Here is a 12445-nt window from a genome sequence, read left to right as displayed (position 1 = left end):
GTAACAGCCAATTCGAACTATTCTTGAATTTATAATTGTTCTCTTTACCAATTTGGCATGCATATGATGGCGCCTGTCAGTTTAAAAAGCAGACAACGCGACGTATAGATCAGCCTGTTAGTTTGCTCTATGCCAAAATCAAAGAAATAATTTCCAAAAAAAAATAAAAATTAAAGATAAATTTAGAAATTAATTCTTTAATCTTTTTCAAAACAATATACTTACGTTGGAAAGCAACACTTTTGGTCAAAGAGTATTGAGCGACGCTCACTACTTGGCATGTATGCTTCACATTATGGGTTAGTCATTACTCGAATTAAAAAATTTGGCTTTACAAAAATTCTTCATCTTTAGTTGCGCTACACATCTGCGAAAATGACATGACTTGAGTTCGACAAATAAGTACTCGATCAGTGACTTGAGAAGGTTGCTATTTCTACAGTGTTCTCCTTTTCAGAATACTGGCGAGGAAAACGTGAACAACAGCATGCGATCTCACTTCCGCGCCATATCCGCTTTATCAGGCAACTCTGCTTCCAAGGCCCTCACCACAAGCTTTCTATTGCTGGAGGACCCACTGGTTTGTACTTGATGGTTGTTGTGGCTAGGGTTTTGAATAAAAAGCAATAAGCCGCTGTTTGTGTTTTCATGTTTCTTTACTAACTTATAATCGAAAAATTCCAAATTTCAAAAATTATTTTTTTGTGATAAGAGTTTCGATATAAACTGTCAACCGTTTTAAAAACACATTTTATACCTTATGGTTGTATAAAATTGTGCGTTAAACTCACTTTTTAGTTATCGAAATTTTTTTTCCACTGTTTTAAATGCCAGATAATTTCGATAGAAATCTAATAAACGAAATTTCGAAGCAAATAACAAATTATGCATTCGTTAATATGACTTTTGTTAGAATTTAAATAGGAATGTATTTTTTGCATATAATTTTGCATATATATATATATTTTTTTTTATATATACGAATCACGTCTTCGCTATGCTTCTGCAAATTCTCAAATGTTAGAAAAATCTTACTCAGAACCATATCTCAATAAATCTAACCACATAAACTCCTGCAGTCGGCGACCCAACCAAATCAAAAAACGACCCAATTTTGAGCCGTGGCGCATAGGTTGAGAACCACTTTTCTAACACATGGGCCATCCCTACCTAATAATATAATATAAATTCACCATTTCTCAGCACCTCTATGCGACGACCTAGTCGTATATTTTTAAAATCCTAGCACTTAGGCCATGCCTATATTAATCAACTAACCTCAACGTCCATTATCCCTCCCCAGCACCGTTTATGCGACGACCTAGTGGTTTGGGTTCGCGACAGCAGCTCCCCGTTGGCCGACCTCGTATGCGACACTCTCATACCCCTGCTGTCTGATGTCACGTGTATGGATGGACACGACCAACTGAAGCAAGCGCTCGAGAAGACCACAGGTGGACCCAGGGGCTCGGACCCCTACGACGACACCTTAAACTTTTACGCGCTTAAGGTGGGTAACTGTTTGATCCTTCTGATCGAACCTTTCTTTAGATACGCTTGTAGAGAAGTGTTTTATTGCAAGCCTTTGAGATAAAGATTTATTTCAATTTAAACTTGAAGTTTTACCTTGATTTGTAATTTAACTACTTTTGCTTTAAACGCGTTTGCATAGAAATGCTTTATTACCAGCCTTGAGTATTTTAATGGGTAAAGAGGGGACACCAGAAGAGGGATTTATATCTATTGGTTTATGTTAATGTTAACTTAGACTGGACTTTTATTTAGCGACTGATGCTTGCATATGTCGATGCATACGTCGTTTAAAATTTTATTTTTAATGTTTGTTTATCGAGGGGTGGTACTCTGGCCTAAGACCCTGTATGTAAATTAAACTGTTTGTAGGGTAGGAATATTTGTTATTCCAATTTTTAATAGACATTTGATTACACTAATTTTTCAAGGTGTTGCCGTAATTTGCGATTTAAAATAATTTATTTAAATATTAAACCGCTTTATAGTTAAACCACGACCATGGAATATCCTGGATTCGCAGATCGGTTGTAGTTGGACTTCAAACAAGAACCATAAAATCTTGATGCCTTTTGTTACAGTTTTGGGGGATAAAGACAGTCCTAAACTGGTACATTAATCAAAAAAATCTCTAACTAATCTGTTATATATGAAAGTACTGCAAGCTAAAATCACTCAAAAGACATTATTGCCTTAACATTTGCTATATGCAGGGCGCCTACACCATCCTGACCAAGCACATTGACCCAACCAAAGGCATCAACAACAAGTCTGTGGCCGTCAAGTACATTACTTACCTGCAGGAAAGCCTGGAAATGCCCAGCATGCAGAGGTATTACTCCTTAAAAGTTTAGTTTTTAGCATGATCTGCCAACTAAGCAGCCGGTAATAATTTAGTGGGCTCTTTTAAACGCTTTGTGAAATCTCTTAAATATCATTGATCGTGGAAAAATGTTATTAACGGTAACAGCTGTTTTTCTTGGCTTTAGAAGGGTAATATTAACAAAATTGCTTCTGAACAATTCGATGCAAAAACAATTTAATGTTATCAATGCTTGACTTAATTGGGATTTTGGTTTTATGTTACACAACGCCCTACAGCACGCTTTATACACCGGACGTACTGTTGAGCGTAGCCATCCAGTTACACTTGTTTCCGCGTCAGTGCCACATTTTTGTGCCTGTGGGTATATTAGCCTTGGTGCTCGTTATAGTCTTCATTCGAACTTGTGTTTTTACTTTTTGTGTTTAAATCTCTTTCCTTTCTACTTTGACCTGATTAACAAAGTTGTGCGAAAGGTGGTCAAGATTTTAATACATTTTTCGTTAGAAAGTGCCACCAGATTTCTAGATCCAAAACAATTACTAACACTTATTAGTGGTGTCTAATTACCTCCATTAATTGCTAAGTTGTTACCGCGGCTTAGAAGTTCAACAAATAAACAATATACGCTTAGTAAATTCAATGAAATACGCAATAAAAATATAACTACCCACCAGTTTCCTAAATTTGTTTGCCTTCTACCTTGCAACGTTAATATTCTGTTTCACCCAGAGCAATGAACAAGTTTTTCGTTCCTGATAATTCAACAAGAGACGAAGATGAAAAAAAAACTGACAAATTCGTTGCAATCGATGCGAACGAAACAGATGCAGACAAGATGATATTTAAAGGTTTGTGTATAGGGTTTGTGATTTTGTTTTGTCAGACTGTTGTGTAGACTATTAAATGCAATAAATCTTGTTGATTTAATAAATTGTAAAGAAAGAATGTGCATTTAGTAATATTGGTGTTGAAATACATTTTATTACACTAGTGCAGTGGTTCCCAACCTTTAATGGCCTACGGCATCCCCTAAAATAATAGATAGATTGCGGCACCCCTACTAGAATTTTGACTTTTTTAGTGGTTTATCGTGATGTCTCAATAAACGAAACTGAAACACAAATCAGATCTACGCATGTTGGAAAATATCATTTGATTTGCTGCACTCGTACCTACCAATAGAGATAACTGATCATATTCTTAAAGATTTACCTCTCGAAACCCTTTTTTAAAAATATTCCTCGGCATTAAGAACTGCTGCCCGGTTGTAAAACACTACACTATAGTGACTATGTAGGCGTTCTAATCGTCTTCAGTTATTCTTTGCCGCGAAAAAAACATTTTTTACAAAGTACTAATTTATTTTTTGCAGGCAAATCGTCGGATGATCGCGGTAGCATTGTGGAGCTGTTGCTTAGCAACCGGCTGCTGGCCACCTCCGAGTATTCCAATAAACTCCTTCAGTTTGTTGCCAAGCTCTGCAAGCTAGGTGGGTCAAAAACATTAGGTTAGTTCGATTACAACAATAATATGAGAACAGTAGTGGTGTTCGATAATATCGGATTGGAGTCGATACCCGATACCAAGTGCTAGTAACGGTACTCGTCCGATACTATGGTGGTATCAGTGCCGATCCGATAGTAAATAAAAACTTTTTTGTAAGTTACCATGTATACTACAATAAATAGTGTTCTGGAATAAATAGTAATACTGGAAAGTTTATAAACTACTGAAATAGATTTGAAAAATTAAAAAAAATATTTAAACCCAAGTAGTAGTATCTGAGCCGACAGAGCGTTTTCAAATTGAAGGTAATTTTCTAGACGATGGCATTTAAAAAGTTTCCCAGCGTGTAAGCATTTTTTTACCCAACAATTACGTCTCTAAAGTCGACAGGACTCTTTGTTTCATTTTAAAGTTTTACCAATGTTTTCTTTCAGCAAACGGCAAGGACGCGATTGCATGTCTGCAGCCAGTCTGCGCCCAGCTCGGCCACTTTAACCTTACGCTCTCCGAAATGCGCGAGTGGATTTCCAACTTTGACCTGGACGCCGAGTCTTCGAACGGTGGAAGCTTGCGCGAGGAAATCTCGGCCGCTCTGCTCACTCTATCGCGCTTCGTTGTAAGCCCAAACAGGTGAGCCTTCGGGTTTTTAAAGAAACTGGCCGCTTCTTATTGCATCCAAAGTCAAGCATTTGTCTAAAGTTGCTTTTCCAATAAGAATTTGATGTTCTTGTGGTAATTACAATTGTTAACTAACGTTTCGGCAACCTATGCAAGTCGCCTTCGTCAGGGTGAATGACACCGAACTCTCGTACCAATTACAATTACCAGAAGACGGTTTTTTGATTAATATTACTATGCCTGGTAGCAACAGTTTATATAAGAATTTCAATATTTAAAACAGGTTCCTCTGGCAATATATATAACGTTATATATATTGCCAGAGGAACCTGTTTTAAATATACTATGCCTGGTAGCAACAGCATATTTATAAGAATTTCAAGTTGTTTATTGATGTTATACCTGTTTAGCTCTAAACCTTATTTTCATGAAGGTTTCATCGTTTTACTTAAAAGCTTACAATAAAAAACAGAATATCTTAAAGGCTATTTTTCGTAGGAAGCTTTGAATTCAAACAAAATGAGCTTACCAAAAAAACAAAATCGTGTTTGGTTAAAAATACTGGCATTCATCTGTTATAATTAAATTAACATTTTTATCCCATTCAATGCAGCCAAGTCGATCAGCAGCTCGCCCTCTGTCTTCTTGACGCGATCCTTCCAGTCGAAACCTGCCAGGAATCGGCCAGCGCCAGTCTGCAGGCCATTTCGCCCACCTTCGTGGTCATCCTGGCCACCTTGGCCAACGCCCGGGGCGGCACCGGGCACCGCAAGATGCTCGCATATGCCCTCTGGTGGCTGGAAGCGTGCGCCGAGCTGCTTGGCGAAGAATCGAACGCGAAGCTGATGCACGCGCAAGAAGAGGTGCGCGAAATGCTAAGTGTTCGCGGTATAGTCCATTAGGGGTTAGATGGGGCTATTGGTAGATGGGGCTATTGGTAGATGGGGTTATTCGGGGTGATTATTTGTAGCGAAATGTAAAAATTGGTCGCGCAATTAAAACTCGCTCTGCAACGAAGTTTCGCCCAACTCCAAAATACACAGTTTTGTGACAACTTTTGCTAGAAACATTAATTACTCTTAACGACGCAGTCTAAATGCTTGTGTTTTTTTTGCAACAACAAAAATATGTGTAAGGAAATATGAAACACATTTTTTTAATTATATGTAAAAAATTTTTTGATTTTTTACGTACAGCGAATTTCGCACAAATTTGACTTTATTTAGTAAGTCGTAATGCGTGAAATGAAAAACAGAAACATTTTTTAATGTAATGCCATTATTATTTATATATGTTATTTTTGTTTTTAAGGTTTTTAAATGATAATTAACCCATTATATCCCCGGTGCAAAAGTTATATCAAGTAGAGAAAAGCCGGCACTGTTCATATAATTTTTTAAGATTTTATAAAAGCCTATGGAAAACTTGTTGCCTGTTAAAATGTTAATATTTGGCACCGTTAAAAAATTTACACATTTAATTTTTTATGACCGTGGGGTAATTTGCGTGGTTCAAAAATGTCGATAGTCGTAATGACAAGTTTGCGATATATGTTAGCATGACAAAACTAAAGGGCGTATGTTTCAATATATATAGTTAATTACAAATGATTTGTTTGTTTCAGAACGACATCACACGTGCGGTAGCAACTTGCAGTTCGCTCCTGGTCTACGTCAGTAATGTTCTTACAGCTGTGGAAAGCTCGCTATCCGACAATGCTGAGGCTGTCGAGGAGGGTAAGTCATTTTAGAGCATTAAATCCAAGCTTGTTTTTACATTTTTAGTGAAAACAGTCTGTATGCATGTTTTTTAAGCAATGTTGTGGGTTTTAGGTCCTCTGCATATAGTTCAGGTCACTGTATTTTGGGGTGTACTTAAAACCGTGCTGTACGCTCTTTTGATCGTATATGCTTTTAAACTGAACCACCGAGAAAACTGTACTGGCAAGATAAACAAGAAAAGCTCCTAATCAATATCAAAATAAAAGTAAAAAATACCCTAGTTGAAGACAGTCTTATTCAAAGTTATATGTACACCGGAAGCATTTAGAGGGGCTAATTAAAATTATTTGATCAATTAGGGCAATCGTGCTATTGTTGTTTGCCGACCTGAAGAATCCGTAAAAATTATTTAAATATAAATTTTAAACAAAAGCGACATCAATATATATTAAACTGTATTTTAACCACAAATAATAAATGTATATTTGCGAAACTGTGTAATACTTGTTTTTACATTTGCCTTTAAAATAGTTCAGGTGCTGCTTGAAAACTAGCTCTTAGATATCGGCCATATTATTGGACAACCCTACTTATACCCCCGGAAACTAACATCTTTGTACCCTCATGTTCCAGATGACTCGGACTTAGAAGACGTCCTGGAGGTTTCTTACGACCCGGATTGTGACTTTGACGAGCAGGATGCTGATCTTGGCAAGGAAGAGGACTCACACCAGGATGAGGAGGAGTTGTGGAACAAGCTGTGCACCTACACCATCACACAGAAGAAATTCATGAACCAGCACTGGTGCGTTGAAGTTTGTAAAAAAACATTTATCAACCATCTCTCTTAATTTGTCTGTCAAATTTAAAGTTAAATTTGTGAACCATCTCTCTCGAAATGTCTGACCAATTTTAACTTGAATTTATAAACCATAACGCAGAAGAAGTTCATGGACCATCACTGGTGCGTGGGCGTTTGTAAACAACCATTTATAAACCATTTATCTCGAATTCGATTAAATATGTGCAATTGTACATACATATGTGTGCTAACAACTGTGTTCTAGCCCTTCTGAAAATGAACCATCTATCTTGAATGGTCGCAATTTATGAACCATCTATCTTGAATGGTCGCAATTTATGAACCATCTATCTTGAATTGTCTGCACAAATTTAAAGTTGAATTTATAGACCATCTTCCTTTAATTGCCGAATAGCAATTGAAAATATTTTTGTCCAGACTGTTCCGCTGGCCATTAGCAAACTTGACTCGTCTGGTTGTTCACTGCTGGTTCAAATTTGTGAATGGTTACTGGTTCTTACTAGTTTTGCAAAGCACATTAGCACATTGTTTGTGTGTGAGGTAGACTGATAGAATGACCGAGCAACTTTTTTAATCTGTTAATATTATGATTGGAACGAAATTTCTTTGTTCAGCAATTAAATTTCTATATATATATATGAAACAAAACATCAAAAGTAAAAGGTAGCTTTTCAACTGTCAAGTTAGATTAAATACAGAGACATTTTCTTAGTTTTAAATATTCCGGCGTTGATGTGATTATTTCCAGTTTCTTAACAAGGTCACAGGTTTATAGCAACTCGCATAATTTGTTTTCTTTCGTCAACTTTTTGTTTATTGCAGGTACCACTGCCACACTTGCGAGATGGTTGAGGGTGTTGGAGTGTGCACTGTGTGCGCCAAGGTCTGCCACAAAGGTCACGACCTCACTTACGCAAAGTTTGGATCTTTCTTCTGCGATTGTGGAGCCAAGGACAACAAGTCGTGCAAGGTTTGTACTTTGTACTATTTATTTTAAAGCAAACGTTTTTCCAAAGGTTCTATATGTTATACATTCTTGTGGCTTGATATATTGATGCAGATTGATTTCTATATTGTACTTAAAGCAGTGGAATTCTAGGAGGGTCGTATTTTTTTGTGAGTCGAAATCTTGCTCTCCCTGTTTTTGTCAAAATGTGGACTTCTTGAAGTTTTTTTTAGCTAAAAGGCGTTAGCAAAAGAATGAAAGAAAGGTAACTTGTGTCAGGAATTACTAATTTTCCCTAAAATGAATTTTACGATAGCCGTTTTTCATTCGAAATGTGTATACGATTTTTATTCCACCTGTTGATGCCGCCTGCCAACATTTCTGATATATTTTTTCTCTGTTTCTTTACAATAAATAGGTCCGGGTGACTGCTGTTTTAAATTGGTGAATTGCGGGTATTTAATGACCTGGTTTATTCAGTTAGTGCCTTGAAGCAAAGATTTCGGTTTAATTGTTTGTTGGTAGCACTTCTAAATTTCCGCAGTGATTCATTTACACTACAGTGGTTCTTAAACTTTTTAGCGGCACAGCAATAGAGTAATTTTACAATCGCCCTTAACACACGACAAACCATGGCAAACCATATGAAAATGTCTCAATATTGCTTATTTTTTAAATGATTGTAATGCCTGTGTGTATGCCTATTTGTAATGCAAGTAACGTATTTTCAAAATTTACAAAAAAGTTTCGTTGCACACTAGACAATCTCTCTAGTGTGCCGCGGCACCCATTTTGGGGAATCACTGGTTTACAGGGTTGGCATAGAGTCTATGGATCTTTGAAACTGAGTATGGTATTTATACTTAAGCACGCCGAGCAATCAAAAATTTATTTTTTGAATGTCGTTGGAAATTTTTCATAAAATTGAGTGGCAACTCTTTACAATTATCTCAAAAAATTCTCATGATTATATTGTATTAACGAGCAAGCTTATAATCATTTCTTCTTTTTTCACCAAACAACTGTTGGTTTCAGGCGCTTGTAAAGCGGGTTCCCGGCAGTGACAAGCTCGCCTCCGGTGTGTCCGCGTTTTCCGACATTTCGCGACCAGCTTCCGCCTCCACGTCCGCAACTTCAAACTTCGTTCCGCCTTCCACCTCGGTCTCAGCCGCTTCTCACAAGACGATCGATTCCAAGGTAAATTTTGTCTTTATGTTTCAACTTTTTTTGTCTTAACATCTGCAAATTACGAACAGTTTTGAAAATTTTGTCTTTGTGTTCCAGATTTTTTTTTCTTAACATCTGCAAATTACAAACTGTTTTGAAAATTTTGTCTTTGTGTTCCAGCTTTTTTTTATCTTAACATCTGCAAATTACGAACAGTTTTCACCCAAATCCCATATTGAGTTTTACGTTAATGTTTTTGAAAAGTGGCACTGACTAGTAGGCCGCAATGTTTTTTGTCTTGTTGGTAAAATTGTGGATTAAAGTAGTTTTGTTTAATTTAAAATAGTATTCCTTAATTTCATACGCCCTCCCCTCCCCCCCCAAAAATGATTGTATTTTATGAACCTATAAAAATACATTTAAGGTGTTTATATATGATTTAAATTGCTTTTGCCAATTTTTTATGTGTCCAGAAAGTATGACTGAATTAGGTTATTTTGGTTTTGCTAAGAACGTTTTATAAACCGTTCAAACTGTCCAAGCGTCACAATGTTTTGCTTATATTGTAGGAATCTACAACTGCTTTTGCAACGGCCGCCGCTCAAAAGCTGCAAAACCTTGGAACTTTTGGGAACGGCAAACGAAAGTAAGGTTTAGAAACGTAGCCGGTGAAAAGTATTATTTAATACCATTATTTTAGTAAAAAATTAAATACAAAATTGCGCTTTATGGAGACCTCGAAAAACAAGAAAAGCAATAAACGGGTTTTCCACTAAGTCTTTGAATGTGTTTAAATTGATTTTCGCATTGAAAAGTATTTTTTAAGTCTTTGATTAGTCTTTGAGTTTATTTTATTTCCAGCTTAAGTTGTGCTTTGAAAGTGCCGTTATCAAAACGAATAAAAATGTTTTTTAATGGCGTTGACCATTTCATTTGAACTGTTTTTGTTTTAGATTTAATTTTAGGTCTTCAAAAACTTATAAATTTTCTTTAAATGTCTTTAAAGGCTTTGTTTTACAAAATGGTGTGGCAACCATGATAAAAGACTCAAAAAAAAAGAAAACTTTTTTATTAAAAAGTTACAATATATTTAGTTTATGATTCTTTGAACGAAAGGTAATAAAAAGCATACTCGCAAAGCCCAGCACTTTGCTTAATCTTTTTAGAGCCAGTGTTCAAAAACTTTTGCTACACATCACATGTTACACGAAGAAAAGCACAATGCCCGACCTGGGGTCCGAACTTGCGACCCTCGGAATTAACGCAGTATTACTTCCAACTAACAACTTAATAATCCTGCCAAAGCCAGGGTTTTAAACTTTAGCTACACATCACACAATACATAAATGAAAATACAGTTCCAGGCCTGGGGTCCGAATCTGCGACCCTCGAATTAACGCAGTATTACTTCAAATTAACAACTTAATTCAACGCAGGACTCCCAGCAAGCATATGTGTGGGAAACCTTTCGGCAACCACAATAAAAGACTCGCAAAAAACATATTTTGTTTATGATTATATGAAATAAAAAATAAAAAGAGCATATGTATTTATCTAGCCAAAGCCAGGGTTTAAAACTTTGGCCCCACATCACATGTTACATGAAGGCAAATGCAATACCAGAACCTCATGGCATGAGGTATTGCCGAACCGTTTGTAACAGCAAAATGTCGATTTTTTCGAATATTATAATGGCTTTAATCTTTGTATTGAAATAACTGTTTAAGGGCAATTAATTTATTTGGGTGTTTAAGTGTTGATAAACACGTGACAATAACACAGTATCATTTCCAACTTACAACTTAAATCAACGCAGGACTCCCAGCAAGCATATCTGCGGGAAACCTCTCGTGGTGGATTCCAGCCGTGATCAACTCCTCGCCTACATCCGTGATCCTTCTGCATCCAAGGAGAAGGAAGACGTGCTTCCGGAGGTGGAGGGAGTGATCCCTGTGCTGCTGCGGGTCCTCCGAGTGATGAGGAACGTCGTACATACGGAAGACTACAAGCTTAATTCGAGTAAGGCTGATTATTGCCTAAAGCGGTGGTTTCCAACCTTTAAAACAGTGGTTCCCAACGTGGGGTTCGCAATGGGTTGTCTGGGGGATCGTCATGTAGTATTAAATAAAGAAAAACTTCATAAAAAATAAGCAATGTGATTTAAAGTTTGGAGCAAAAGCGACCGCCATTCTAACATTTGTTTTATCAAACATTGTCTAATAAAAATAAATTGGCGCTCAATTCGTAACTTTAGCTTGATTGTTCATATCTAAATCTGGACATTTCGGCCAAATTTTGATACAATCCGGCTAAGATTTTCCCAATATGAATTATGTTAGTTTTAAAATGTTTTTTTAATTGACTCTGGTTTATGTATCATACACTATAGTAGGTGGGTCGCGCGAGTTATCGAAAACTAGGGGTCGCGAGACCAAAAGTTTGGGAACCAACCCGTATTTAAGGATAACGGCATCCTTAGAAATGACAAATAGAGTGCGACACCCCTATAAGGATTTTTTAAAGGTGGTTTACCGTAATGGCACAATAAACAAAATTGGAACAACACGCGTCTGTTCTACATGTAGAAAGTTCATTATTTGATTTATCCTACACAAAGAGCTTACCAATAGAGCAAAACTCAGATTATTAAATATTCCCAAACATCCCTCGGCAACCTTGGCAATACGAATGGAACACTACGGTGGCGTGGTACCCCGGTTCGGAACCACTACCCTAAAGTCTCGTGTTTTTCATGATATTGCATATTTTTGTACTTCCTGTCCTAATTTGGTTTCTTATTCCTTTACTATTTGAGTCTTAGTAAACGGCACCTTGGCGGCATTCTCCTTTACTTTGGTTAAATAAGAAATATTTATTATTAGAAAGACTGGCAAATTTAAATAAAACAATATTAAAAATACAAAATATTGCTATACAAATATTTATTGTTACAAAGACTGTTAAAGGCTTACCAACAGAGGTTAAATCAGATTATTAAAGATTCCAAAATATCTCTAGGCAACCTTGAGCATTAGAAAAGGCACACTAGGGTGCCGCTCCCCTTTGGGAACTTCTATTGGTAGCGACAATCTGGCGGTAATTTTTCATTACTTCGGTAAAATTGTCTATATTTATTATTCAAAAGCTGTTAAATTTTGCTAGTGTATTTAAGTGGGTGTTGAAAAATTATGTCAAAAATAATTGCTTTCCAAGTTTTTCACCTATACACAAGCGTATATAAGTGGATGTTGAAAAATTACGTTAAAATCATTCGCAATTTTTTCACCTAATTGCCACGAGTCACCAAG

General features: G+C 36.5%; 1 protein-coding gene across 1 annotated transcript in view; it reads left to right on the top strand.

Annotated features, from left to right (window-relative positions):
• The window catches only part of LOC146170296 (E3 ubiquitin-protein ligase UBR4-like), a 107308-nt gene that overhangs the window by 21067 nt on the left and 73796 nt on the right, over window positions 1-12445 (top strand). Inside the window, exons 27-39 of the mRNA XM_083388159.1 lie at window positions 458-580; window positions 1304-1510; window positions 2244-2362; window positions 3086-3204; window positions 3729-3845; window positions 4297-4492; window positions 5094-5343; window positions 6105-6216; window positions 6835-7006; window positions 7847-7994; window positions 9006-9167; window positions 9707-9783; window positions 10954-11156. Of these exons, the coding sequence (XP_083244285.1) occupies window positions 458-580; window positions 1304-1510; window positions 2244-2362; window positions 3086-3204; window positions 3729-3845; window positions 4297-4492; window positions 5094-5343; window positions 6105-6216; window positions 6835-7006; window positions 7847-7994; window positions 9006-9167; window positions 9707-9783; window positions 10954-11156 (2005 nt within the window). The remainder of the gene's footprint in view (window positions 1-457; window positions 581-1303; window positions 1511-2243; window positions 2363-3085; window positions 3205-3728; window positions 3846-4296; window positions 4493-5093; window positions 5344-6104; window positions 6217-6834; window positions 7007-7846; window positions 7995-9005; window positions 9168-9706; window positions 9784-10953; window positions 11157-12445) is intronic.

The sequence above is a fragment of the Ascidiella aspersa genome, chromosome 1 (genome assembly GCF_963924565.1).
Source record: "Ascidiella aspersa chromosome 1, kaAscAspe10.2, whole genome shotgun sequence".
NCBI classification, from domain to species: Eukaryota; Metazoa; Chordata; class Ascidiacea; order Phlebobranchia; family Ascidiidae; genus Ascidiella; species Ascidiella aspersa.
The sequence above is the reverse complement of the archived record's forward strand: the minus strand, read 5'-3'. Positions and strand labels throughout refer to the sequence as shown.